Source organism: Candida theae, assembly GCF_024610275.1.
Source record: "Candida theae strain CBS 12239 chromosome Unknown scaffold52, whole genome shotgun sequence".
NCBI lineage: Eukaryota > Fungi > Ascomycota > Pichiomycetes > Serinales > Debaryomycetaceae > Lodderomyces > Lodderomyces theae.
Window position 1 is genome coordinate 9,699 of NW_026261371.1, and position 27,921 is coordinate 37,619.

Genomic DNA, 27,921 nt, shown 5'->3' on the forward strand with positions numbered 1-27,921 from the left:
GTGGTTTTTTTATTTTTTAATTTTTTTTTTTTTTTTTTTTTTTTTTCAGTCTGCTTACGATGAGATGCGGAACCATGTTTCTGAATGATATTGTGTAATGAACCTGTATTTAATATCTACTCATGTTATTCTACTTAACGACAGTCCCCGTGGTTAATGGATTGTTGCATTATAAAACTCCTTCAACCCTTCATCGTATCCCTGCTCCCACTCCCAGATATTCTTTTGAGAGCCTTTCTTATTGGAAAGTGCTTCGAGTAATCTTGATCTCTTTAAAGCCTCCTTTCTTCCGATTCTCGAGCCGTTGAATTTTGCAAACGAATCGGCATCTTTCCAAGCTGTGCTGAAACCGTCTTTGAACAAATCAGGTTCGTATTTTCCCTTTGGGTCTTGATCTTTCCAATAATTAGCGTGGTTGTTGGTAGCGTTGTCTGCAGCTTGATTAAATTGGTCGTCAGATGGTGGATTGGAAGGTTTGGGAAATGGTTTAAGTGCACCTTTGTCTGTCATTGTTTTGAAATCCCATTCGCCACCGTTTCCAGATTGGAACTTGAATGTCCAAAAGTATGATCCACTGGCTCTTTTTTCGATGGCTTGGAGCTCATGTTGACCATATTTCACAACCAAATCATCTCTGTTACCTTTTGTGTGACCCCATGTTTGCTGATCTAATACACAGGACCATTCACCAACAATAAAGTCGACACCTTTACCATCATCAGTCAAATTAGTCAATACGTCACCATTCAAGTCGTCAATAATTTGTTCAGCAGACTTTTTCTTATCTGAGTCGGAAAAACAACGGTAAACATGGTCATCCACAACCACACCGATGTATCCATCATCTCCTTGTTCTTGTTGGACCCATTTAACCCATTGCTCCGGCCACCACCCATCAGAAATTACAACAGGGATCAGCTTGTCACTCTTTCTCACTTCTGAAATTGCAGCTGCGTAGTAAGTTGCTTGCTTTTTTGCTGGATCGGCAAATTCTGCCTCATTGACAATTTGAATGCCGGCAATGTTTTCGTAATTCTTCAAGTCATTGGCAACCCAACCAGCTAATTTTGCTATTTCCAATTGTGCCTTTTCATCTTTCCAAAATCCACCTTTGGAACCACCTTCACCCGAGTGGCTAGAATCGTTGGCTCCTCCGGGCAATCCGTGAATATCGATCAAAACTGAGATTTGGTGGTTCGAAGCAGGCTCAATATACTTTTTCTTGATAATTGACCATGCATTTGCATAAACAGCTTTGTATTTTGCAAACTTGAATCCCGAAGTAAAGCTTCCTCCATCGACATCCCAATATCCAATTGGTAGTCTGATCGAGTTAACTTGGTGATCGGCCAACCATTTCCAATCGTCATCGGATACGTAGCTGTTCCAGTGGTTCTCAAATTTGGCCCTCGTATCATCAACTCCGTTTTTATCCACCAAAGACGACACGGCGTCTAATTCGGAGTCGCCTTTAGTTTCAGAGAATAAGTCACCAAAAATCCATTTTTCTAGAACAAAGCTGGATCCAAAGTTGACCCCGTAGTTTAATCTCGATTGGTAGATCTGTTTTGTGCTTGGTGGCTTACCGGGGGTAATTGCAGGATCTGCATCTGGAATATTTGAAGCTCTGCTCTTCAACTTTAATTTTGAGAATGGGTGCTGCATTGTGGAAAAAATGTTTGGTGTTGGTTGTTTTTGATTTGTAAGGAAGATCAACTGGACCAATTGAGTTTGTATTTATAGTTGAACCCAGATAGATCAGACCCCTGGTTGGTTTGAATGAAGAAATTAGGCGTGATGGTTATATATCAGTGTAAGATTGCTGCTCCCCTCCACATCATCACAGTTAACAATAGGGGGGGGGGAAGGTTACGTAATTAGCCTTAGATTGCTATACCTAACCACTCCTTACACAAAATCGAGATTTGATTCTCAATGTCGCATCTCTCGCTCAATGTCGTAAGATATTCCATTACGTCATACTATTCTTGATCCCACGACAGTCTCAACACGTCTCTACGATACACTATTACTCCTCCTAGCTCGCGCCAAAGATGGAGCACACGCCTGTCCCCTCTAGTTGGTCACCATATTTCAAACGGCTATTCTCCATATTTCACGAAATAAACAAGCATGCTACTTTTCTAGCGTCTCATTCACGAAGTGTCATACCATCGGTGCAACTATTTCAAAAATTGAACCAAACAATCACAACTACAGATTTGGCAGCCATTAAGTTTTTATTTCCTGAAGATGAGGTGTTTTTTGATTACGTGGATGAAAACCAAATCATGGTTTCCTTTGTGGAGGAAGTCAAATTAGGGAGTAAGGGTTATGGTCAAACACCAGTGGCAGATAAATTTGATGATAGTCGCCCTCAACAATCCAAACAAATCCTTATTTTTGATTTCCAGGACGTGAAAATACATGGGATAGGCAAGATGGTCAAAGGCAGAAAGAGGATGAAGATGGACACCAAGCCAAAGGAGTTTAATGAGTCTATGAGAGAGGGCTTTTTTCTCAACAATATTAATAGCGCTTTGAAACCATTAGATAAAGACAACTTGACCAGAATAATATTAGGAAGAAGTAGTCGATTCAAGCAGTTTATTCTGGAATATATTGGGAAATTTGACACTATGAATCAAGCAGAAGAAGGGTTGACGAAGCAAGCTTTGAAGTTGATTCCTGAGGAGCCGAAGTTAGAGGATATGGTGAAAGTGCTCCAAGCCAAGGAAAACGTTGCAACTAACGATAAGCTGCTATATACTGCAGATGAAATGATAGAGTCGTTGAAGCTTTCTAGGACATATGCTGGCCAGATTGTAGCGACTCATAAATTACATGAAACTCAACCACCTCAGTACCAAGCCTTATCAAGTCATGCGTCTGAAAGCCTTCATCCTGAGTTGAGAGAAGCTCTACTAGGTGCGAAAGGTATATCAATAGACGAGGGACTTTATACCCACCAAGCAGAATCCTTGGAAATCTTGTTGGATGAGTACAATGAAACCCATGTCATAGTCAGTACTCTGACGGCGTCTGGAAAGTCTCTCATATACCAATTACCCGTGCTCAATTCCATTTTGTGGGATATAACCAATGGGATAAAGGACAAAAGAACTACTGCGTTATTCATATTTCCTACCAAGGCTTTAGCTCAAGATCAAATCAAGCAATTTCGAACATTTTTGAACCACTTACCCAGCAATTCTAAGCGACCAATAGTTATAGACACTTATGACGGTGACACTCCTTTTACTGAAAGAGTTCGAATACTGAAAGAAGCAGATATATTGTTTACCAATCCAGATACCATCCACGCTTCTATACTACCCAACAGCAACTTTGAGTCTTGGAGGAACTTTATGAAAGGTCTCAAATACGTTGTTGTTGATGAGTTGCACATTTACAAGGGAACGTTTGGTATAAATGTTGGCTATGTCATGGCACGTCTTTCAAGGATCAAGAACATATTCTGCCCAGATGAAAAGAGTTTCCATTTTGTGTCTTGCTCAGCAACCATTAACAACCCTGTTCGACATTTCCGAACAATATGCTCGATTCCAGAGGAGTCAAAAGTTGTGCATGTGTCCAATGATGGAAGTGCAAGGTGCGAAAAGAAAATGCTTGTTTGGAACCCCCCAGTTTTAATGAATAACCGTGGAGAAAGAGGACGAGCAGATTCTAATAGCAAATTGATTACCAGAGTGAGTCCCATTTTTGAGCTGGCAAGGCTTTTGCTTACCCTCTTGACTGAATTGCGTGGTTTAAAGGTTATTGTTTTTTGCCCAATACGAGTGGTTTCGGAAATGATGATGCGAGAGGTGAGGACCCTTTTGCAAAAGCCACCATTTTCCAAACTGGGATTGGTACAAAGTGATATAATGTCATATCGAGGTGGTTACAGCAAATCTGATCGACGCGTCATTGAGAAGAAGATGTTTGAGGGACAATTGCGAGCTATAATCGCTACAAATGCATTGGAGTTGGGTATTGATATATCAGACTTGGATGTTGTGATTACTTGTGGGTTCCCAATACTGAAACTGAACTTGCATCAACAATTTGGAAGAGCCGGTAGGCGGAAGGATGCAAAAGGGAGTGTGGTTATATTCGTACCAGGAAGGTCTCCCATTGACCAGCATTATATCGAGCACGCTGATGATTTAGTTCAAAACACTTATGAGGATTTATGTGTTGACAGTTTGCGTGACATGGAGCACGGCCTGTTGATCTTGGAAAGACATTTGCAATGTGCTGCTTATGAGGATGCAATTGTGTTAAACGATGACTACAAATGGTTCTCCAATGGTCGTAGCTTTAAGGCGTTCGAAAGTATCTTGAAAGAGCATTTGGTGCAAGACATTGGCGACAGATTTATTCCTAGCCCCAAGTATATGCCCAAACCATCCAAATTGGTCTCTATTAGAGCTGTTGAGGATGACAATGTTGCTGTCGTTGATATCACTGCTAATAGAAATATTGTGATTGAAGAAGTGGAGCTTCTGCGAACTACATTCACTATTTATGAGGGAGGTATTTTCTTACATCAAGGGCAGCCCTATCTAGTAAAGGAGTTCAATGACAAGGAGAGATATGCAAAAGTTGAAAGAGTCAATGTGGATTGGACTACCTCCCAAAGGGATTTTACAGATGTAGATCCTGAAGAAGTTGACTTGGTCAAACCGTTGGTGCCTATTCCAATGAAGAAGCCAGTGGATATACCTACATTCTTTGGTCTAATCAAGATCACAATGAAAGTGTTTGGATTTTTCAAGGTCAATAGAAAAGAGGAGATTCTTGAGGTGGTGGAAGTCAATAACCCACCGGTAGTTGCATACGCTAAAGGATGTTGGTTGAATGTTCCTAAAGCTGCTATCGATATCATCAAAGCAAAGCAACTTTCTGCAGCCGGTGGCATACACGCTGCCGCGCATGGGATTATGAACATGCTCCCCATATTTGTCAACTATTCTCCTGCAAACGCTAATCTAGGTGACTTTGAGTTGGCGACCGAGTGTAAAGCCCCTACAAAGGAGTTTAAAACTACGAAATCAGAGCGTAAAAGGCCAGCAAGACTAGTTTTTTACGATACAAAGGGGGGCAAAAGTGGGTCTGGGTACTCGTACAAAATCTTTGAGTGCATTGATGAGTTGATAAACTCTACTTTTAATAGGATTAAGCTGTGTGACTGTCAATGGGGCTGCCCTTTATGCATAGTCAGCAATGCCTGCCGAGAGCAAATGCGTGTAATGTCTCGTCCAGCATCATTGATCGTACTAGCGTCGTTCTTGGGATTGGATTTGGAAAAGTTGGCAAGCACCTTGCCCGATGGACCAGAGCCAGGAATACCTCCAATCTTGCACGAGACTATCACGGCAGACACATCGAGCGTACGGTTTTCCCCCAACGTTAGAATACTTAATATAGCCACTGAGTGAGTAACTAATCAAAAGTTCAGAATCTTATTGGCAATTTTGCCAGTGACGGATGAACTCTTTCTGCTTAGTTTTTGTCCAAAGTTTTCTTTAACAGGGGGTTTGGGACTGAAACTTTGCGTGCTAATATCATCTCTCGAGTTTCGAATATTATGCTTCACTGAATGTGATTCTTTTCTTGAATTTGTAGAGGTGCTTGATGTTCGCGACTGAATGTACAGCGGCTTCGGCGATGCAAACTCGCGACTTGATGACAGCAGCTGCTCAGTTTGAAGAGCTGGTGACCATTGAAGATGTTTGTGCTTGGCCAATCTAAAAACACTTTGAACTGGTTTGAGATATATCGACGCTAACGAACCGAAATTGAGCTCCAACTCTTCCAAGATTGCAGGATCAATACTGTCATTCTCCGACGTTATGCGTGGATCTTGATTGAAAACAATGTCTTTTGTAATCTCTTGAAATCCATTTTGGGAGCTAGTGGCGTACTCGGAGGAAAGCAAACGCCAATAAATGTACCCGCGATCTCTTACATCTGGATTGTTTGTGAGTTCGGTTGCCCATTTCAAAACCTCAAGGAGTGTGCTTTCGCCGTCTAAGGGGAACGTGAGGTAGTATTTTGTGACTGCAGTTAATACGGCAAGTTGAACTTCAATAGGATCATCGGTAAACGAAGTCATCAATAAAAACAAATGTTTCTTTGGGTTGGGTATTGTTTTGCAAAATTGACCAACCATCCATATCATTGATGCTTTGGCATCCGGTTCTTCAAAGATTTGGCAGTACTTGACAAGCTCATCAACAGCATAATCGTATCTTCTTGGGTATCTCCTTACTATATTTTTCACGACAATGGCTGCTTCTTGAACAATGTAAGTGACACCTGTAGATATTAAACCACATAACACTTCAACGCATCGTTCAGCTGCATTCTCTAGCTTAACAGCCAAGTTCCCAAATGCTCTAATTGCTTTTCTTGCCATGGCGACATCCACCTCCGTGGCGTATTCTTCGAGTTCATCCAAAACCAGCTCAATATTATCCTCGTTCGCCAACAAATAAATAATTTCAAGTTTTGTATCCTTGACATAAATTGGATCATCGAAACGACAGTAAAACATTTCGATATCAAATTGCACCAAGTGCTTTTTCCCGAGAAGTAGTAAGATTACATTCCTCAACACTAGGAATTGAGTCTCTGATGGCTTGGAAAGCAACGAGTTTAAAGACGCTCCAATACGTTTGGGAAGAACTGGAATGTGAAGTTCAGGGTTTCTTGTGTAGTTGCTATAGTAAATTATGATTTTAACAGCATTGAGCACTACTGCAGAATTCTCATGCTGTAAGGACGGAAGGGCTGCTTCTATTAAATCCAAAGCCTCGGTCTCGGTTTGAGGAACGTATGCCATTAGTGCATTCAATAGATAAATCTGTTGCCATTCGTTAGTTGTCCGCAATAATGATATCAAAGTCAATGAGTGGGCCTTGTCGATGGACAAATTCAAAGTTTTGCTACTTTCCGTTATGGAGCTCAAAGCGGCTAATGCATCCGAGATGATAATCAGGTCATTTTCATAGAGCAATTCATTCAACTCATCCACCAATGATTGTCCCTCGGTACGTGCAGGATCGTGCTGATACAATTTCGCAATTGCATAAACTGCCGACCGTTTGACGTATGGATCCTTGTCTTTTAGTGCTCTCTTGACTGAGGCGAAGCTGAGGTCCATAAACTCTGGGAGATTAATCGAGGACATAGTTTTTACAGCCAATGCGCGTAGGTTCGGCGAATGCTCGTCTTTGAAACGCTGCAAGAATGGGACTGCTTGTTGCGTATCGGGTGATAAATGAGCGTAGTTTACTATGTATTCACAGCAGATCTTTCGAATTTCCAAATCATCCAACTTCATCAATGGTATCACATCTTTCATCAAGGTTGCCATTTCGTGATTGTTTAGGATCACATTTGCCAATACTTTGCGAAGCACAATCTTTATCCTGTTTATCGGTTTAGATTTTTTGAACGCTTGTTCGATCTCTGCACGTAGCTCAATGCTTTTCGATTTGGTAAAGAGCCTGGCATCACTCATATTGAAGGGGTTGTTGAGTGGTTGTTTGAGGAGAGATCGGATTAATTAGCCGATTTTTTTTTTTTTTTCCCTCTTTCTAATTTTCTTCCGTACTTTCGATCGGATTTTACAAAATCTTCAGGGTTCGAAATCAAAAATCTCTATTGATTGTACCGATTTATATACGGAGACACTGCATCTACAGTAAATTCCATTCATAGCTCGACATAACCTGCAGCATAAGAGACGCTGCTGTCTTTCGGAGATTTGGCTGGGTTGCTCTGAGAATAACCAAGCCACTTGAAAACATCACCACTCTGCTTTGAACCATAACTCTCCAAGAGTTGTAATATGACTGCTATTGGCTTTTGCCCGCAGATTGTATTGCCAGAGACTCGAATATACTCCTTCCATTCCGTAACTGAGCCCTTGGAAGCAATCTGGAGAGCCATGCGATCCAACAATTCAATCGACTCGTGAACGGGAATGGTCTTCAGAGATAACCTTGCTGAATGAAGATCAGTTTCTAAACTTTGCAAAGTTGCACTCTTATTCGTCAAGACCTTGGTGTATCCGAACCTTGATCCCCAATGGCAAAAATCCGAACTGATAATAAAGTGATTCTCTTTATTCTGAATATACGGTAACAAAGCATCCACCAACTCGTTTTGAAGTTCGGAATCCATTCCGCTGATAAGTATTGGTATAATCTTGGGTACTCCGTGTTTGGACTTTTGTCCTTGGTGGTAAATGAATGGAGCGTGCATTTCAAACGAATGCTCATCTTCGTCGATCTCCTCTGACATCAACTTGAAAACTGGTTGGCCAGGTTTTACTTTGAATCTTTTCTTGAGCAAGTCCTCTATTGTGCTTCTATCAACAGGTAAGTCTCCAAAAGGAGTTTCATAAAATTGAAATGGGGAAAGCAATGCCTTATCTTTAAAGTACACATGGTGTGAAGGCCCGAGCAAGAAAACCCGCTTGACATTTTCTGTATCCCACACATTAAAGGCTTCACCTAGTCTTTCTCCAGAGTACGTATATCCAGCATGGGGACCAATTAATACCCTTGCCCCGTTCACTGAGCTAATGCCCGACTTTTCTGCCCTCTGTAACAATGCCTGAATTTGTGTCCTGAGTGTTTTTGGATCGTTGCTGTACCAGGAGCCAGCATGTGTGGCTTGACGGATATTCATGGGAGTATAGGTCTATGAAAGTGTAACCCCCTAAATGTGGCGGTAGTCTTATTAGCAGTGCCTCTTTTGTTGTTGCCTCAAAAATGTGTCGCAACTGCAGAGAGACAGAAAGAAATCTTACGACACTAAGAAGCGACTTTAATTGTAAGTTGGGTGTGATTTATAGACTGCTCATCCTTAGAACGTTGTCAACTGTTCCAGAGAATGTAAGCCATCACGTACACATCTACTTGGTTAGAATGCTTGATTTTTTTTAGCCTTGAAAAGTGTTCATTCATCTATGCACCTATTTAGTGATTTCTAAAGTCCATTGAGTGGAGAACAACTCTTTGTCACCTTCGTAATAAGTTGTGGTTGCCGCATAAGTACCTCTTGTTAACCAGCCACCTGGAGCTTCGTCTTCTGGAGAGTCAACATCATATATTTCGGTCTCGGAAGGTTCACGAGTACCCAATTCGACTTCCTTGGTCTTGACTGGAATACCACCTTTCTTGACAACTTGTTTGTACTTTAAGTTTTCCAACTTTCTATTCTTGACCTTGAATCTCAAGGTGGTGAAGTATTTTGCTCCGCCAGGGATTTTAACTTCTACCCCTTCAGTTCTACCTTCAAGGTCAAATACGATTGGCTCTTGTCCTTTGATTTGCAAAACGTTTTGGTATGGAATGAAATCTGGATGTGGAACTGTCATTTTTTATTTTTTTTTCAAAGATTGAGTTAGGTATGTGGATCCTATTGCAAATCTGTGAGTGTAAGATTGGCTACGTTTGGCCCGTATTTATAGGAAAGTACGTGGTTGTTCCTCGGTACAACTCTACCTTTGTGTTATATTACGGCAATCGGGATCTTACTTCACTTTGCTTTGCGCTTCTGGTCGAACAATTCTGATAAAACAAGGTGACAGTTGTAGATACTGACTGTGCTGTGCTGAGGCAGGCAAAATCTCCCCAAGCTCCTGATTCTCTCAAACTCATGGAGCTTGTCCAACTCCCTCTCTGGTTGTAGAGTTGCTCTCCACCAAACAAAGAGAAAAAAGGATTACACATTTTTTGCAATATTGTGTTACTTTTATCCCTCTCTTGCCCCACTATTGAACTGGAAAATTTCAGCCACAAAAACAAAGCGCGTACGTCCCCTGAAACGAGTGACTCGATTCAGCCGAAGATTTTCAGCTTTTGCAACCTGTGACTGGTCGTAGGTGATGAGTAAGCAATCCACAGCTTATTTTTAGGGTAGTGGAATCGGCCTTGTTTACAGCATCTTTGTCAGTATGGACCAGTTTGTGGAGCTGAGGGTTGATCCAAGCAGAAAAGGCACGTCTTTTAATCTTTTCCTCAAGTAGCAATTGCCTCACGATGATGGTGAGGCATGAGATCCTCAACACTTTGTCAACTAGTTAAGACGATGCTTCAGAAAGTGAAGGCAACACCAAACGTCAGGAAAAGATACACATCAGATACGCTCTATCTCGCCCGAGGCGGTTGCGCCTTAAATCAAGCAAGACATTTCAAAGTTGCAAAAGCAGTCTATCGTCCTGGTAATTGACGATTGTACTTACAAGGGGGCGGGGGTTAGAGTGTTTACCGACACTTGAGTCTTTTTGTTTCTGTATCATTTACCTATTCAACTATTTGGTAAGCTCCAATGTCCATCTAGCAGTAAACAACTCTTGATCTCCTTCATAATATGTTGTGGATGCTTGATAAACACCTCTTGTCAACCAGCCACCTGGTGTTTCGTCCTCTGGTGTATCAACTTCGTAAATTTCAGATTCAGACGGCTCGCGAGTACCCAAATCTACCTCAGTAGTCCTGATTGTAAGTCCACCTTTCTTGACGACTTGCTTAAACCTCAAGTTCTCCAACTTTCTGTTTTTAACTTTGAATCTGAAGGTGTTGTGGTACTTGACTCCGCCAGGAATCTTGACTTCAAGGCCCTCGTCTTTGCCCTCGATTTCGAAAACCACGGGCTCTTTACCTTTGACTTTCAAGATGTTTTGTACTGGGATAAAATCCGCATGTGGGTAGGTCATTATGGAAAAACTTTCTTGCGTGTAGACAGTCTCTGAAAGAGGTAGAGAAAGATACAATTGGGGGAGACATTGCCTCCTTATTTATAACTATCCGGAATGGATGTCCGCGCAACACCTTGGATAATGCGGACTTAAGAGCACAATAGAAAACTTCCTCAAAGCGCGCAAAGATTGCAGCACCACAGTCATTTCAGCAACCGTAGCTATTGCCGTCGGGATTTTTTGATCTCTGGGTATCTCCATACTGATGCTCGGGAAAAAAAAAAAAAAAAAATGAACTGTTCGCAATAATGGCAAGCGAAAAGCTTACCCCACTTTCCCGTTTTGTATTCACACCACGTGCAGATTATCCGCAGTCTAAATTGTATTAACATATCAATGCATTCTTTCGGTAGTTGGTAGATGTGCTAGTTTGTGCGGCTGTTGTAAACGAGCTGGGACCTTACAATGTTCCACAGCCGAAACCTTTTTTTTTTTCGCATTTAGGCTCTTACAAGGGTCTGCCAAGACGCTTTACTTTAGATATGACAGAAAGTCAATTTCTGAGGTCCCTGAACTGAGTGCAATAATATGGAAAGACTATGGTTTTCTGCATTGACCTGCTAGCACACATGTTGTCAACTGCAGCTCATTCCAAACGATTGATCCGGCTGAAAGGGATGTGGAGGCTCTTTACTCTTTACAATCTACAACAAAATGGTACCACTGTCTACGAATAAACGTCTATTCTCTAAGAATCAATCTCAGTACATAAGACGACACAGGATCTAAATAATTTCCAAGATCCAGTCATCGGTATACAATTCCTTGTCTCCCTCGTAATAAGTAGTAGTACTGGAATATTGACCCTTGGTCAACCATCCACCAGGGGTTGAGTCTTCTGGTGTTTGGACTTCATAGATCTCAGTTTCAGATGGTTCATGAGTGCCCAAGTCAACTTCAATCTTCTTTATGGTTAACCCCGCCTTTTTAGTGAGTTGTTTATAATGTAAATTCTCTAATTTTCTGTTTTTGACTTTAAATCTAACAATTTGGTAGAATTTCACACCAGCAGGGATCTTGATGTGAATTGATTCAGCTGATTCAACATCAGTGACCAAAGGTTTGTCCTCGCCTTTGATATGGACAATGTATTGGTAAGGAATAAAATCTGGGTGGTGGTGAATTGTCATAATGAAAAAGTGTTGTATAGAGGAGGAACTGAAAGTGAGTAACAAAAATTAGGCAACGGCAAATTCACACCAATTTATACTTCTTTGGCGGAGCGTGGGGAGTTATTATCACAGGTATCTCCCAACATACCCTATACCTATGAAACGTTTGACTCTTTTGCTAACCATAATGCTAGATTGACTAAACCAGCTAACTTCTAAACAAAATAATAATAAGTGCACATGGTTTTTCCTTACAAATTGCCTTTTGTGTGAGGATCTATCATAAAACAATAGACGAATTGTGGGGGGAAAAGAGAGAAAGAGAGAGCCATATTTCTTTTTTTTTTTTTTGCCCCCCTCCCACCTCCCCACTCATTCACTAATGACGTTCTTGTTACGGTACTTGTAACTTAAATGTCCTATACGCTGTTATAAAAACGTTTAATACTCATCCTGTCTTGAGATATGTCAATGTGTTTCCTGTCTTTCACTATCCGGTATTGCAGATTTCAGTAAACTCGCTAACCTCTGCTTCCAATACCTCCTTCAACTGGGGTATGCTACACGACTTTTCCTCAAAGCTAAAATCAAATAGCAATCTACTACTTGCCTCTTCAGTAACATTTCTCACAAACTTGAAAAACTCCTGTTCAAGTATTTCCTCCACAGTGAATCTCTTGTTGCAATCCCACTGCAATAAATTGTGTATTAAATCTATCGCTTCTGTGGGGGCGAACGGGTAAATCGATCTCCAGTTGGCAGATTTGTACTTTACCCACAGAATTCCTTCAATTTTCCAGTTGTATTTCTTAATCGTTTCGGGTGGTGGGCTCCCCAAAACCTTGAACAACTCGTGAATCTGTTCATGCAGATTCTTGCCAGGGAAAAGCGGTCTTCTTCCAAATAATTCGCCTAAAATGCAGCCCATTGCCCAAACATCAACCGCTTTTGAATAGTTTTTAGTGGATAAAATCAACTCCGGCGCACGATACCATCTGGTGGCAACATAGTTGGTGATTGTGGCAGTGCGGTTCTTGAAAAACTTTGGGTTGATACCTCGTGCTAAACCGAAATCGCAAATCTTGAGTGTTCCCTGTGTTGTCACTAAAATGTTTCCTGGTTTCAAGTCTCTGTGTATGACGTCAGCCGAGTGTATGTACTTGAGACCACATAACATCTGATACATAAAATTTTGAATATGAAACTCTGAAAGTTGGACATTTGAATATAAAACCCTGGCTAAATCGAGATCCGCCAACTCCTGGAAACAATAGAGCCCATCGTAAGGCTTCACATAGACAATATCAGAATCAAGCAACGATGCAATCTAGTTGTTACCGGTTAGTATAAATTCATAATTGCCGATGAACATGAAATCAAACATACATTCTTATGTCCCTTGAAAAACTTCATAAACTTTAGTTCCCTAATGGCTCTGACCAATAGAATGTCCTTGGTGAATATTTTGGTCACCTTCTTGATGGCAAGTTTATGCTCGAGCCCAGTGCTCAAACTCTTGGTGTCCACTGCAGAACAAACTACTCCATAAGAACCTTTGCCTAAAACTCTAATGATTTCATATCTAGAATCAACTAGAAAGTAGTTCTCTTTATCAGTGTAAGTAGAACAAGATTCAAAATAGCCATGTTTACCTCTCAACGAGGCCATGGTGGGAAATGAGTTTGATTGCGTTGTATAAGTGCGTGGGTGTGTGTGTGTGTGTGTGTGTTGTAAAAGACTGTGGTGTATCAAAAAATTGTTGCAAAAGGTGTGCGAAAATATTGTGCACAAATTTTTGGTAGATTTACCTTCTACTTCATACCTTAATTTAGGGAGCCTTTATATCAGCTTGTAATGAAAACTATGTGCATTGGATCAGTTGATCTTGCACAAGCTGCAGGAACGATAAACAACTGAAACTGAACTCGTTCCCAGTTTGCTTCGCTCTTCACCTATAACAATCCACCATTCTTTGAGAGAACCGATTGAGGAAAACACTTGGAAGAGAGTGATAAAAGGTATATTCTCCCTCATCGCTATTCAAAATGCATTCGAATAAGTACTGACATATGTAGTCTACACATACGTAAATGTGGACATGTTCATGCTCCGTGATACGTATTTGGTAGCGTCACTACTTCAAAGGCAAAAATCAAATATAATGCATGGCACAATTATCAGTAATCCTCCTTCTAATCACATGCCACCACAATGCCTGCAACACTTTCCATAAAACAGCTTGAGGCAATTCAAGATCTCATATTTGACAGGCTAGTAGCACAGTTTACGCGAATAAAAGAAATCATCCCATGCCAGCTATACCTTGTGGAACGTTTTGTATCTCAGAGCAAGATGTTGGAAAAGATTGGTTATTGCGACTATGAGCTAGCGTATATACTCTTTACCTTGCTGAAACGATATTTGGAGCATTATCAAGGAAAGATTAAGGGAGCCAGTGATGAGATCTACTCAACTATGAAGAGCGTGCTCGAAGATAGGGCAAAGCAGATGGGTGTGATCAAAAGTCACTTGCACGCAGACACCGGTGATGATCTACTAGATCGGTTTAAAGCTTTAAAGCAAGGTAACTCACAGGTTAATACTACTATGGCAACGCAAGCTGCCAATCCCCACAGGTATCAAGAACTGGTCAGTCCCATGGAGCTTCAACAGCTTCTACTGAGTAGTAAAGTTTTGCTCATTGATTATCGAGCTCGAAAAGACTACGTGCATAACCACATCAAACATCCAAATACCCTCAACATAGAGCCCTCATTGGTGGAAAACCTTTCAGCTGAGGCTACAAGTCAGGATTTGGAAGCGAAATTAAGACACACAATGTCTCATCTGCAGTTCAAACTTTTCGAAGACCGGCAGAAGTTTGATTATGTTGTCATATACAACTTCAAATTTGGCGCTATGGGAAACAATAGATTTATTGAAATCATCAAGGATATCGAGCAACCGTTAGCCAACCCATTTCGGCGATTAATTGATCTATTGACAATCAAGAACCCATTGATCTCGTCACAGCTCAAATTGTACCCCACGTACTTATCTGGTGGAATAAAAAACTGGTTTGACATATTTGGCAGTGATGCCATTGAAAATTCTCGAAATATGTCCTCCGAGGTAGAAATGAATGGCTTGGTATATCCAAAATCATTTGACGATTACTTGTCGTCGGCTAGAAGAGCAAGTCCAAGTGAGCCAAAAAGGACGGAAAATACACCACACCCAAAGCTTGACGGTAGTAGTAGAGTTTTGCCGCTGACAGCGCTGACTATGGGTGTACAGCCCTATAATCCTCATCCAGTTGGTATAACCGCACCCATTTCAAAGACTTCCCAACCCGTGGTTCCTTCACCTAGCCCCAAGAAGAACACAGTTTCAAACTTACTAGATGATTTTGCCACTGGATTGGTCAACTTGGGCAATTCATGCTATATGAATTGCATGATTCAATGCTTGGCAGCTACTCCACAACTAACGTCATTTTTTGTTCCTTCGTTGACAATGAATGGATCTTACAAGCAACATATCAACTTTAACAATAAGCTTGGTACACAAGGAATACTCACTACAGCTTTTGTGGAATTGTTTATGAACATGTTGAATAACAATGGAAAAGCCTTTAGCCCATCCAAATTCAAAAAAATTGCCGGAGAATGTTCGCCGGGTAAACAGTTTGCCTCGTGTTCGCAACAAGACTGTACGGAATTTGTCACTTTTTTGCTAGACGGTTTGCATGAGGATTTAAACCAGAGGCCAGCTTTAGATCCACAGGAAAAGAAGCGGATATCGGAGTTGACACCAGAGCAAGAAAAAAACCGTGAAATCATACCTGTGAGGTTAGCCTCAACAATTGAATGGGAGAGGTACTTGAAGTTGAACTTTTCCATAATCGTAGATACTTTCCAAGGTCAGTACTTGTCACAATTGTGTTGTTTGGAATGTGGGACAACCTCGACAACCTACAACGCTTTCTCCATCTTGTCTCTACCCATTCCTGAGAAATTGAATCAAACGCTGAAGGTGACTTTACAAGATTGTATTGAAGAGTTTACAAAAACTGAGCTACTCGACGAAGGAAACAAGTGGCATTGCTCGCATTGTAAGAGGTTCACCAGATCGACAAAGAAAATTGCAATTACTCGTTTGCCTCAAGTTTTGATTGTGAATTTTAAACGGTTCAAAGTGAGCTCCAGTGGACAAATACGCAAGTTGGAAACATTTGTGACATACCCCGTTACTGAAACATTGGATTTGACGAAATATTGGACAAAGCCTGGGACGATAATGAATGATTCTGTTGGAACAAAAATGTCTCTTGAAGAGGAGACTACCATTCTCGACTCCTTTCCGGTGAGAAACCAGGAGCCACCATTCAAGTATAAGGTATATGGAGTTGCCAACCATTTTGGGACATTATCCACTGGACACTACACTGCTTATGTTTACAAGGGTCTGAAGAAACGTTGGTGCTATTTTGACGATTCCAAGGTAACCACCAATGTGTCACTGAGTGAAGTGATGAACAAAAATGCATTCTGTGTATTTTTTCAAAGAGTGTAGTGTTGTATAGACTGTATATCATCCCCCGCATCATCTAATTCGATTACTTTTATTTTTGGATGATTCATAACTAAATGCTTGCTAACACCGGTCCATAACCAGGGAGCTTTGTCTTTTGGGGAGACTTTCACGGTCCCGTGGAAATTTGTAACAAACAATCTGTCATTAACGGTGATATTGGTTGTAAAATTGATGAATTCGTTGAAGATGGAAATAGCTGACCAAAACTGTAGTTTTCGCAAACATGCAACTAGTAAACTTGTGATTTGTCCACCATTTAAGCAGTGGATAAAAACGGGTTGATACCGACAATGGATCATAATTTGGAGGGCAGTTAAGGCCAAATCGTAGTCTAAAGGTACAGATCTTTTCTTTCCCTTACCTCCAGAAGCACATTCCAAATGTATTAGATGAATGGATTGTTCCTTGGCCCATTGGTAAAAAACGGGGTCTGTGTCAATGGTTATTGGTTCCGGAGTTAGCGAAATTATCGTCTTGAGATTGAGTGTTTCCAAAAACTTAAAGTTTGGTTGTCGCGGATATGCGCCACGATACAAGTCTGGCTGAACTAGATTGAATCGTAGTGGAGGTATGTGAGCATCAGGGATCACAACCATTTCTTTTTTGGTGCAGCACGTAATGTGGGCGAAAGAGATTGTAGTAGTGGTGGTGGTGATGCTGCTGCTGCTGCTACTGCTGTTGCTAGTTTTTCTGTTCGCAAAATTTTATCTATACGTTTCAATTTATTAATTTACTCTAAGAGGAAAAGTTTACACACAGGCGCTACACATTATAGTAACTTGGGTCTTTTGCTGTCCTCAACATTTGTAGCCAAAACGTCTTCAATCGACCACCGTGGGGGCTGTCCAGGCACTTTAGACCCTCCAGCAATACCACTACTAAATTTCAAATATAGCAAGTCACCAATTTGATCAAACTTTTCAAGCACATAGTCCAAATCTTCTTTTGTTAATGCCGAAGAAACACATAATCTTACCCTTGCACTGGCCAATGGTGTTGCTGGGTAGCTCACAACAACCACAGCGATGCCCAAATCATACAACATTCTTGAAACAGCTGGCATTTTGGAAGGCAAAAACAACAAAACTGGAATAACCGGCGAGTCATCGGCCCCATAAACAATGTAACCCAACTTTTTCAATCCCAATCGCAAGTAACGTGAGTTAAATGCAATTCTCTGCAACCTCTCTTGTCCCTCACCAGGATTAAGCGTGCCCCTAATCACATTCAACGAGGAAATCATTTGACCCAAAACGGGAGGAGGTACAGATTCACTATATGAATTGGTTTGATAATCCAATCTCATTCTGTCAATTAACGTTTTATCACCTGCAATGTAACCACCGGTAGCACCAAATGATTTGGTTAAAGTCCCCATCAAAATATCGACCCTAGCTGGGTCCACGGAAAAGTAGTCGCAAATTCCTCGTCCTTCTGGACCCAATGCACCAATTGAATGAGCTTCATCAACAAACAAGTAGCATTTGTATTTCTCTTTAAGTTCAACGATTTCTGGCAAATTGCACATATTACCTTCCATGGAGTACAACCCTTCGACAGCGATGATGATTTTCTTCCATGGCCTGTGAGTCTTTGGCTGTCCTTGCGCTATTTGGGTACGGATAACTTGTTCTAAATCTTTCATATCGTTGTGTTTGTACACTTTGACAATTGCCCCCGAGATCCTAATACCGAACCTGATTGATGCGTGATTCAACTCATCGGAGATAATCAACGTTTTAGAGTCGGCAACGGAGGCAAAAAAAGTTGCATTTGTCCCATATCCTTGACTAACAACAATAGCATCTTCTTTACCAACAAACTCAGCAATGACTCTCTCACACTCGCGGTGCAAGTCGGTGGTACCGCAATATAATCTTGGTGAACATCCCGAGGTACCGTACTCGTCAACACACTTTAATGCAAAGTCGGTACATGCTCCACTTGATTGTGCAAACCCAAGATAGTTGTATGAGGATAAGTTGAGACATTCCGTTGAAGTTCCGTCATACAAGTAACCAGTTTTTCCATCCCTAATTCTATTGAAACACTTGATATATCTTCCAGGTGCTCCATAAATGGGTCTTGCAAATAAATCATCAATTCTTGTTTTTAGTCTTCTAACGTAAAAGCTCTCAAATCCGTCATACCAGGGGGCATATCCGTCTTTTTCAACTAAATGTTTATATTCCTGAGGTTTGAAAATCTTTCCGAAAAAGTCTCTAATGTGTCCAATGATAATCAATATGAGGTAGTTTAAATAAGTCAATAAATAAATAGGATATGGTGGGTCGTCATCAATGGGCGTCGGCAAGGGTTCTCCTACTGGATGCTTCGACACATACAAGTACTCGTTGGACAGTTGCCTTCCATATTCGAGGTTACTCCTGACCTCAATGGGTCGAGTATCTTCGGGAGCATTTGGTATAGACTTTGAGTATGTCCTGGTTGACATGGGGGAGTTGTAATGAGTGAAATGACAGTTCGGGTACGCAGGTTATTGAAAATGCAATGCGTCGACGTTAAAAGAGAATACACAACAACAAAGTGCTTGGTAGTGAGCGAAATGTGAGTAGGAATTGTTGAAAGATGCCTTGATGTTGCGTATGAACGGAAATATGTACCTGAGTGACAACTTTTCCGTGTAATCCAGTGTTTGCTCAGTGTCTCCGTCAAATTGTTTGTCCTCTGTTGGAGTGTTTTCTCTTAGTTGTTGTAAGAAAAAAAAGGTTTTTTTTAAAAAAAAAAAAAATTAAAAAAAAAAAAAAAAAAAAAAAAAAAAAAAAGCAGCGTTACGCGATGATTATGTAAACAATGTCGAATAGGGGAAAAATCATATCATGTAAGCCATACACAGAGGGTCTTTTCTAAATCTAATCTAATCTAATCAACTCTATACACCTCATATGATCGGTTTTCGTCGCCTGTCAATTTGAGCATGTAGTCATACTGGTTCAACTCTCGGTCAATATGCCCGATGGATAAAACGGTCGTATTTTTGAATAACGGATCCTGAGCTATAAAGTCGTGGCACCGATGCATGACTTGAGCGTCCTCCATACAAGAAAATGCTTCGTCAAGTATCAAAATTTCAGGGCTTTTAATCACTGCTCTAAGAAACAACGCCAATTTTTGATTTGTCATGCTCAAGTCAATAAATGGTGAATCCCCATGCTCCTCAAGGATGTCTTCAAACTTGCTAAAAATGTAATCAGCTCGAGCACGCGTTTCTGAGTCCAATTTGTCGAGCTTGGCTTTATAGGCAAAATTTGAGTTTCCAATGTCTTGCACTAAGCCATTGTGTATTATGTCTTTCATCGTACTACTATGCTGTGGAACCAAAGCATGCAACTCTGGGGACGAAATTCCAATTTTGTTGTTGACATCAAAGAACGTGACCCCACTTCCAGTCTTTCTTAATATGTCATCAATTTTCAAAACCGATCGCCAGCTCTGTGGATGATCTGCAGTGATCAACGAAAGGATAGTAGTTTTACCAGTCCCATTGTCGCCCAAGATCCTCCATTTGCTTCCTTTTGGAATCTTCCAATTAAAGTCCTTCAATATAGTTAAATCCTTATAGGCAACTTTGGCATTATTGAACTCGATGTGTATGGGATCCTCCTTGAATGCGTCTGCGGGGTCGATTTTAACTAGCGGCTTATCAGTTAGCTTTTTGTCCTCCCCAAGGTCGGTTTTATTGACAATCTTCTTCAATTCATTTAAAACATCTGCATCGTTACGACGCCCGGTGACTTGAGGGCCCTCTTCGTTTGCAAAACATATATTTTCAAGCCAAGTCGGTATGTCATCTTCCAATCGCAAGCCTAAAACAATGCTAATCCCAAAAGTCTCATGTACATCCTTCAAAGCTTGACTGACCTTTTCTGTATTTGAAGGGTCGAGACCTAAGAACGGGTCATCAATAATCAACAATCTAGGCTTGTTCACCAACGACTTTGCAATTCGTGCTCGTCTCATTTGTCCATTACTCAATGAATTAATCCATTTCTTTTTAAGGTGGCGCAAATTCAAAAGACTCATCAAATGCTCAATGTATTCCTTGTTGAAATCTTGGTGTTGGGTATTGTAATTGTTCAATCCAGTAATATAATTGAATACAGAGTTGGTATCGTCACTCATTTCCAACGCACCTTTGAAAGAGTACGACTCGTACCTAGCTGACAAGTGAACCTTATCTAGACCCGATTTGTCATTAAAATTTAGGAATTGAAGCTGAGTTGCTGGCTCATTGATAAAAGGATATTTTCTCGAAAGTGGTGGAAATGATATAAACTCTCCAGCTATAATCTTCAACATAGTTGACTTGGAGGGCCCGGTAACGGCCCATGTACTAGCACTAGTTTTACCTGTGCTCTCACCTGCACCCCATGTTACATGAATATCTTTGATGGGGTTTGCAAAGATAAAAGATGCATTTTTCAATGAGTTTGGTTTGAACTTGGCATTTTTGATAGACAACAAACAACCCTTAGCTGTGTTGGACATTGACGTTGTATAAGATCAATTCTTTTGTTTTCTGTTTTGTTGGCAAACACTTCTCATACGGAAAGAAAGCTGCCCAGCATTTATAAAATCGCGCCATGTTCCCCAAGTCCCGTGCGCCGATCGACGCGACAAAATCACGACCTCTCACTAAAAACTTTTAGCTTGGCTAACAGGGCGAAGGGGGGGGGGGGAGGAGAAGATACTAACATCGGGTCTTTTGGAACTCTCTGTAGGGAGTTTAGCATATTGTAGTTGGTCGTTCGGTGAGAACTTTCTCAGATAGGAAATGTAGAAAATAGATGGGCTTTTCCACTCAATGATGTTCACATTGCTTCAAAATTTAGAAAAGTGCACCTCCCTCCCCCCAATCCCCTAAATGGCTGTCAAGAATTTTTTTTTTTTTCTTCTTTCGGGACAAAGTCAAGCACGAACGTAGTTCTGTGAGTTCTTATCCACGCGATATCAAGGAGTTTCAGCAATAATGGATCCCATTGACACAGTATATGTCCAAGAAGAAGATATTTTCAGTGAAGATGTATCAAAACTGAAGCTAGAGGTCGAAAAATCCAACAAGACGGAGGAAACATTTGAAAATTTGGAACAGGAGATTGATAAAGCATATGGAGCAGTTGAATCCAAATTTCAACAACTTTGGAAAGAGAACGCAGGAGTTCTTCAAGATAAGTATCACTTGGAAGAGCATAAACAAAGCTTGATTAATCAATTGAATGTATTGAGGGCAAACGTTGGTGAAAACAAAAATGTACAATCTGTTGGCGAGAGCTTGAGAGAGTTTCAAGAGCAATTAAAGCAATCAAACCTTGAGCAGCGATTGCATTTGAATGAGTTGAGAAAGGCAGCTAGCAGTGCATTGGATGGTTTAGACTCTAGGTTGGAAGCTGTTGAAAACAAGGCCAGTGAGTACGTTACCAATTTCACCTCGTTTTTGTCCAACATAGTGTCTGTAAAGCCGGAGCCCAAATCAGAAGAAAAAGAGGTTCTTTACAGTTCGCCCTTATACACTCAATATGGAGCAACTAGATATGACAACGATTTGCTCAAGTTGCACACCACCAAGGAATTCTACACCGATGATACCATTGACAACGAAGAGGAAATAAGCAATTTCAACTCGGACTCCAAGACCTCCGAAATTGAAGCTCTTTTGAAAAAGTATCCTGAAACTTTGGAAGAAACAATGAATGAGCTCGTGCCAGTGAAGGTAAGTTATAACACGTTTTGGTACCGATATTTCAAGAATGAAGGAAAATTGAAAGATCTAGACAAACAAAGGAAGGAATTGCTACAAAAGGAAAAGAAAGGTGAGACGGCAGAAAAGGCTAGAGATAAGGATGAAGATGATTTTACTTGGGATGATGAAGATGAAGAGGCACCTGTAAAGGTGAGCAAACCCAAGCAACTGCAGCCTCATACTAAAGTCTCAGAGGAAGACACCAACAAAGATAAAGGGGATGCCTACGGGGATGAGGATGAGGATGAGGATGAGGATGAGGATGACTGGGAATGATTAGTTACTCATATCGATTGGGTAAGATAATTCACCATAATTTTGTCACCCTGGCTGTTATCTAAACTTGTAGGCACTGTATTGTTAACGGGACTGGTGGCACTTTAACCTTGCATAACTTCTTGATATAATTTGCTGTGTATGTTAATTCTCTTTTTGAGATTTGTAGCTCTTTATAGCCTCAATCTCCAAGTGTTGTGTCGCGGATATGTATCTACGAGTATTTCAATTTTGAGGAAAAAATTGTCCTCTAAGATACCACGCCCTAGCTTATACAATCAATTCCCCCCCACGATGAGCCATATGTACAACAGTGGTGACTTTGCGCCCCCGTACCAGATGAAGTCTACGTCACTGAATCTGATACCAAGGCACTCAATGAGTGCTCCGATGAGTGGGGTCAGCACTTCCTTAAATTCGACACAGGATAATAATTACCTCAAGAATGATAAGCAATCCCATCTCCTGGTGGATACCAATACGGGCAAGTCGTTGGGTTATGCTGGTCAGGGACGTACGCCAACTACGTGGTCAGTGGCAGATGAAGAGTATAATAAACCTCGAAGAATATGGGTGAGGATGCCGCAAGGAACACCAACTACGATATCAGCTTACAAGGATGACATAGTGGACGACTTGAAGTCGCAAATAATACAAAAGTATCCCAATTCAATTGGAAGGTTTGACGATGCAGCCAACTTGACACTCAAATTAGATATAGTGAGCGATTCGAGCACGGATAATGTGCTGGAGAAACCATCAAATAGGCTGACTGATGATGTAAAGCAATTGCAACCCGACCAGAATGTATGGCAAGTTCTAGATACGCATTTCCCCCAGGGAATGGGTATGAATGATGCGATAATAATAGAAAGTTTTAGCTCCTCTGGTGCAAATGTGGAGGCTCAACCTAGAGATCGTCAATACTCCTATTCCGACCAAGATGGACCTCTCTCGAAACCACCAAATGACCGATCCCAATTGAGACAACCACAACCGCTACAACCACAACCGCTACAACCACAATCGAAGCAAGGTACACCATTCCCGCAAGCACAACATCCACAACCACAGTCACATGGCTATGGCCATGGCCATAGCCAAGTCCAGGCATTAAAGAATTTTTCAGCATCTAAGTCGAGTTATACTAGTTTGTCGGGGACGACTTCCTACAAGGAGAGATCTGTATCGCCTTCGATAACAGCTGCAAAAAATTCACCGGTTCCGCGAAGTCAATCACACGCCAATGTAGTGCAATCACCACTGCAAAAATCCAATCCGCAAGCAATTCTTCTTTTGCCTAAAAACTTTTCCATCAACTCCAGCTCAACTTCATCAAAGTCCAAAACACTACAAGAAAGTGTTAAAGCAAGCGTCGATGAGGGCTCTCAAGCAAAAGTTTCAGCCGACTCTTCCCAGGAACACCCCGCCGTCAAGAACAAGAAAATTGATGCCAACTTTGTATCATCTCCTTCACCTGGCCCTCAAGCAGAGCTGTCGAAGACTGACCTTTTACCGTCGTTGACAAAAACCATCAGCTCCAGCAAGGGTACCAAATTTGAAAAGCCAACCGATCCGGCTTTAGATAAAGTTTTTCCATCGATTTCCGTCCTTGTTGTTGAGGATAATGCCATTAATCAAGCAATTTTGGGTGCGTTTTTGAGGAAACGGAAAATCAACTACCAAATAGCCAAAAATGGACAAGAAGCAATTGACAAGTGGAAGAAAGGGGGGTTCCATCTAGTGTTGATGGATATTCAACTACCCGTGAAGTCAGGTATAGAGGCTACGAAGGAAATACGACATTTAGAAAAATTGAATAAAATTGGTGTATTTGACGACACAGAGTTGAACAGGTTGGCATTGAATGAGTTAGAGCCGGATGATAAATTGGATACAAATACCTTCAGGTCACCGGTGATAATCGTTGCTTTGACTGCATCTTCTAATTCATCAGTTGATAGGAAGAATGCATTAACCGCTGGTTGTAATGATTACTTGACAAAACCTGTGAATTTGGTCTGGCTTCAAAACAAAATCACCGAGTGGGGGTGTATGCAAGCATTAATTGATTTTGAAGGCTGGAAGGGCAAGAAGAATTGGGCGAGTGTGTAGGGTAAAGGATTATATAGGCAAGCTTTAATTTTGTGCATGCGAGATGTTAAAAAAAAAAAAAAAAGGAACGAGGAAGAAAAAAAAAATTCATCACCAAAGCTGTCAAGCCTAAAGACAAAGCCTAAAGTGTTCAGTCTACATTAGAATACAGCCACAACATGAGCGAGGAACATACCGTTGAAGGGACTAGCGGATCTATACTGCAACAAGTGCTTCCGTTGGAAGTCATAGATAGATCAATTGGAAAGAAGGTTCGCATATTGATGACGAGTGATACAGAATTCCGCGGAACACTAATAGGGTTTGATGACTTTGTGAACATGGTCTTGGAAGATGTCACAACGATCTCTGATAACAACAACGATGGCAAGGGTGAAGTTGTGAAGAAAATGTTGTTGAATGGGGGCCAAGTGGCCATGATTATCCCAGATGTGGTAAATGCATAAACTATGGAAACAGTGCCGGTGGCGAAGAGGGCCGAGCCGTAAGAGATCGGTTGGGTTTGTATTTCAGTTTAAGTAGCCATTTACATTAGTAATGTAATAGATTTTGCCACCCAGATAATGATAAAACGGCGTATAAATACATCAAAGAGGAAAAAAAAAAAGAAAAAATAGAGAAAAAAAAAAAAAAACAATCTTTGGACCTCGTTTGCAACTTGCGAATTCAGAGGCAAAAATGCAATTGACCATATCGCTAGATTTCAGTGGAGACATCATCTCCGTAGATGTTCCAGAATCATTGTCCCTCGAGGACTTCAAAGCTTACCTTCAAGCGGAAACTGGAATTAGCCCCGCCGAGCAAAACTTGAAATTAAATGGGAACCCATTGAAGGCAAATAAAACGTTGACGGAGTTGGGCATAGTCAACAACGATTTATTGATCTTATCCAAAGCAAGAGAAAACCATGCACCACCATCTTCTTCCGCGCTGCAACTGGCGACAACTCCCGCAACTGGCCACCCTTCAAACTCGCAAATCAATGACCGAGTGGAAATGGTGAGACAACAGATCTTGTCAGATCCGCGTGCTCTCGAAACCATGCGTGTGACTCAGCCCAGTCTCTACAATGCGATAAATAATCCTGAAACTTTCAGAAGCTTGATGATTGAGCAAGTGAGGGAAGAGCAGCGGGATTCTTCGTCGTCGCAGGCTGAATTACTCCGATTACAACAAGATCCAGATAATCCGGAAAACCAGGCTCGTATTATGGAGTTGATCCAGCAAGAGGCTATTGAAGAGAACATGAAGTTGGCCTGGGATATAAGTCCCGAGAGTTTCACTAGCGTCAATATGCTTTATCTCAAGTTGAAAATCAATGGCGTTGAGCAAGTTGCCTTGGTTGATACCGGTGCTGCCATGACAATCATTAGTCCGGATATAGCGCAGGAGTGTGGCATATCAAGGTTGATTGACAAGAGATTTCAAGGTCAAGCTGTTGGTGTTGGTACACAAAATATCGGCGGAAAGATCCACAGCGTACCGCTTGAAATTCATGGCACTGGTGTCGAGTTGCCGTGTTCATTTTATGTTGTTGATACCTCGGTAGGTATTTTGTTTGGTCTCGACATGTTGAGAAGGCACCGGTGTGTGGTTGACCTAACTAGGGATGTGCTAATCATCGGCGGGCAATTTGAGGCTAAGTTCTTGTCTGAATCGGAGATTCCTAGAAAGACCTTGGGAGGTAACATATTTTCGCGAGAGGCGTAACATTGTGTGGATAATTCTAGTAACACATTACAATCTTAATCTTTGCTACACTTTCTACTTCTCTAACTTTATGGAATCACATTTGACTCTTCATCCTCGGTCTCTCTCTTTTTCAAAACCAATGGCTTCCCAGTGATTCTAAAGTAAATATCCTTCACGTCATCAGTGGTGGATTCGAAATGGGAACTGGCATCGTAACTCTTAGACAAGTAGATACCGTTCTTTGTTCCATCATCCTTTGGTTCGTAAAGCTCGGCTATACCCATCAAGGTGTCTATTCTTGGTCCCAATAACTTAAATGCAGGCTCCAACTCCACGTGTGGTGCATCTGTTTCAATAATTGTTGACACGATCGCAAGAAAGTGTCCCTTTGGAACCACATTGTGAACATCGGACAACACGGCAATATAAATATCATTCTTTCTACCAACTTGATTTTGGGGAATAATGATTTGCAAAGAATCCAAATCCACGTTGGGTACTGGGTGGTCCAACAAGCAAATAGCTCTAATGACTCTCTGTCCGGTTTTCTTAACATATTCAGGAAAGTATGTAGGGTCAGCAACAACGATGGGTGCCTTTGCTGTACCTTCTTTTGTCACAACACCGGCAAATTTCTTATCAGGTCCCTCTCCTTCATACAACACTTCATCTATTGGTGTATCTAGCATATAAGTTCCTCCATAGATGGCGGACAACCTAGCAAATCCCTGAGGCAACTCGCCCAATCCATACAATGGATAAATATAAGGAGATTTACCATATTTGGCAACAGACTGCGCGTACAACAAGATTCTCTCGTATGTAGGTCTGGCAACCTCATTCAAGTAATCGTCATTTGACCAAAGCGCCATTGCGTGTCCAATAAAGTCTTTGGTACCGCTCTCCAATCCAAAATAAGTGTAAATCTCATTCATGGTGTTCTTATCCAAGTCAAATCCTTGATGAGTGGCGGGGTTCTTTTCATCATAGTTTTGAATATACTCCAAAAACTTTTTCATTCTCCTTTTTTCGAAAATCCCCATCAATGGTGAGGCCAATGCCTCTTTTGCATTTGATGGAACCTTAGCAATTCTACCGCTTCTGTAAACATAACTTGCTGCGATCTGTTTGAATTCAATATAACGAGTGACTTCAGTGTGCACCAATATATTTGTCAATTCGCCATTTGCCATGAGAAACTTTGGTATCAAATCAACACACCAATCTCTGTCTCTACCTTTCAACTCTGGTCTTTGCGCTGTTGGCTTGAATTTCCCATACAATTGTGACAAGTTGAGAGAAGCCGATTCCCCGCCATAGAAATCTTGTCTGTCGATATGCAACACCTTCTTTCCTTCGACTGATAAGAGACCGGACAAGACACATTCGGTCAAGCCAGTTCCCAAAACGATAACGTCGTAGTTTTCGTCCATTGTGTATACTGTGCTGGGATTGAGTTGTGAATGTGGAAAGGAGAAAGAGCAATTGAACGTAATCCACGCACAACACATTGATAAAAAAGAGAAAAAAAAAAAAAAAAAAAAAAAAAAAAAAAAAAAAAAAAAAAAAAAAAAAAAAACACAACAAAA

The 27,921-nt window shown here is 41.1% G+C and overlaps 14 protein-coding genes and 1 pseudogene across 15 annotated transcripts; 5 read left to right on the forward strand and 10 right to left on the reverse strand. All coding sequences in view use genetic code 12, as the record gives it.

Moving 5' to 3' along the window:
• Positions 1-153: 153 nt before the first annotated feature.
• Positions 154-1,665, reverse strand: KGF57_001210 (17-beta-hydroxysteroid dehydrogenase-like protein; the record flags this gene model as incomplete). Its single annotated transcript, XM_051750393.1, has 1 exon — positions 154-1,665. The coding sequence occupies one exon, from the start codon at positions 1,663-1,665 to the stop codon at positions 154-156; it is 1,512 nt and encodes a 503-aa protein (XP_051610256.1).
• Positions 1,666-2,054: 389 nt separating this feature from the next.
• Positions 2,055-5,444, forward strand: KGF57_001211 (ATP-dependent 3'-5' DNA helicase; the record flags this gene model as incomplete). The annotated part of the gene is made up of 1 exon (XM_051750394.1): positions 2,055-5,444. One exon carries the CDS (start codon positions 2,055-2,057, stop codon positions 5,442-5,444), a length of 3,390 nt encoding a protein of 1,129 aa, XP_051610257.1.
• An 8-nt stretch (positions 5,445-5,452) lies between these two features.
• Positions 5,453-7,531, reverse strand: KGF57_001212 (uncharacterized protein; the record flags this gene model as incomplete). Its single annotated transcript, XM_051750395.1, has 1 exon — positions 5,453-7,531. The coding sequence occupies one exon, from the start codon at positions 7,529-7,531 to the stop codon at positions 5,453-5,455; it is 2,079 nt and encodes a 692-aa protein (XP_051610258.1).
• A 194-nt stretch (positions 7,532-7,725) lies between these two features.
• On the reverse strand, positions 7,726-8,706 carry KGF57_001213 (uncharacterized protein; the record flags this gene model as incomplete). The annotated part of the gene is made up of 1 exon (XM_051750396.1): positions 7,726-8,706. One exon carries the CDS (start codon positions 8,704-8,706, stop codon positions 7,726-7,728), a length of 981 nt encoding a protein of 326 aa, XP_051610259.1.
• A 286-nt stretch (positions 8,707-8,992) lies between these two features.
• KGF57_001214 (uncharacterized protein) lies at positions 8,993-9,397 on the reverse strand (the record flags this gene model as incomplete). Its single annotated transcript, XM_051750397.1, has 1 exon — positions 8,993-9,397. The coding sequence occupies one exon, from the start codon at positions 9,395-9,397 to the stop codon at positions 8,993-8,995; it is 405 nt and encodes a 134-aa protein (XP_051610260.1).
• A 936-nt stretch (positions 9,398-10,333) lies between these two features.
• On the reverse strand, positions 10,334-10,738 carry KGF57_001215 (uncharacterized protein; the record flags this gene model as incomplete). Its single annotated transcript, XM_051750398.1, has 1 exon — positions 10,334-10,738. One exon carries the CDS (start codon positions 10,736-10,738, stop codon positions 10,334-10,336), a length of 405 nt encoding a protein of 134 aa, XP_051610261.1.
• A 767-nt stretch (positions 10,739-11,505) lies between these two features.
• On the reverse strand, positions 11,506-11,910 carry KGF57_001216 (uncharacterized protein; the record flags this gene model as incomplete). Its single annotated transcript, XM_051750399.1, has 1 exon — positions 11,506-11,910. The coding sequence occupies one exon, from the start codon at positions 11,908-11,910 to the stop codon at positions 11,506-11,508; it is 405 nt and encodes a 134-aa protein (XP_051610262.1).
• A 472-nt stretch (positions 11,911-12,382) lies between these two features.
• Positions 12,383-13,560, reverse strand: CSK1 (mitogen-activated protein kinase; the record flags this gene model as incomplete). The annotated part of the gene is made up of 2 exons (XM_051750400.1): positions 12,383-13,219; positions 13,279-13,560. 2 exons carry the CDS (start codon positions 13,558-13,560, stop codon positions 12,383-12,385), a joined length of 1,119 nt encoding a protein of 372 aa, XP_051610263.1.
• A 543-nt stretch (positions 13,561-14,103) lies between these two features.
• Positions 14,104-16,467, forward strand: DOA4 (ubiquitin-specific protease; the record flags this gene model as incomplete). Its single annotated transcript, XM_051750401.1, has 1 exon — positions 14,104-16,467. The coding sequence occupies one exon, from the start codon at positions 14,104-14,106 to the stop codon at positions 16,465-16,467; it is 2,364 nt and encodes a 787-aa protein (XP_051610264.1).
• A 790-nt stretch (positions 16,468-17,257) lies between these two features.
• LCB2 (serine C-palmitoyltransferase) lies at positions 17,258-18,943 on the reverse strand (the record flags this gene model as incomplete). Its single annotated transcript, XM_051750402.1, has 1 exon — positions 17,258-18,943. The coding sequence occupies one exon, from the start codon at positions 18,941-18,943 to the stop codon at positions 17,258-17,260; it is 1,686 nt and encodes a 561-aa protein (XP_051610265.1).
• A 428-nt stretch (positions 18,944-19,371) lies between these two features.
• Positions 19,372-20,997, reverse strand: MODF (Modfp; the record flags this gene model as incomplete). The annotated part of the gene is made up of 1 exon (XM_051750404.1): positions 19,372-20,997. The coding sequence occupies one exon, from the start codon at positions 20,995-20,997 to the stop codon at positions 19,372-19,374; it is 1,626 nt and encodes a 541-aa protein (XP_051610266.1).
• Positions 20,998-21,478: 481 nt separating this feature from the next.
• On the forward strand, positions 21,479-22,525 carry DOS2 (Dos2p; the record flags this gene model as incomplete). Its single annotated transcript, XM_051750405.1, has 1 exon — positions 21,479-22,525. The coding sequence occupies one exon, from the start codon at positions 21,479-21,481 to the stop codon at positions 22,523-22,525; it is 1,047 nt and encodes a 348-aa protein (XP_051610267.1).
• A 339-nt stretch (positions 22,526-22,864) lies between these two features.
• KGF57_001222 lies at positions 22,865-25,086 on the forward strand (annotated as a pseudogene). Its single transcript has 2 exons — positions 22,865-24,578; positions 24,785-25,086. Coding segments are annotated over exons 1-2 (2,016 nt in total).
• A 232-nt stretch (positions 25,087-25,318) lies between these two features.
• DDI1 (Ddi1p) lies at positions 25,319-26,350 on the forward strand (the record flags this gene model as incomplete). Its single annotated transcript, XM_051750406.1, has 1 exon — positions 25,319-26,350. The coding sequence occupies one exon, from the start codon at positions 25,319-25,321 to the stop codon at positions 26,348-26,350; it is 1,032 nt and encodes a 343-aa protein (XP_051610268.1).
• A 68-nt stretch (positions 26,351-26,418) lies between these two features.
• Positions 26,419-27,765, reverse strand: GDI1 (Gdi1p; the record flags this gene model as incomplete). The annotated part of the gene is made up of 1 exon (XM_051750407.1): positions 26,419-27,765. One exon carries the CDS (start codon positions 27,763-27,765, stop codon positions 26,419-26,421), a length of 1,347 nt encoding a protein of 448 aa, XP_051610269.1.
• Between the last annotated feature and the right edge of the window lie 156 nt (positions 27,766-27,921).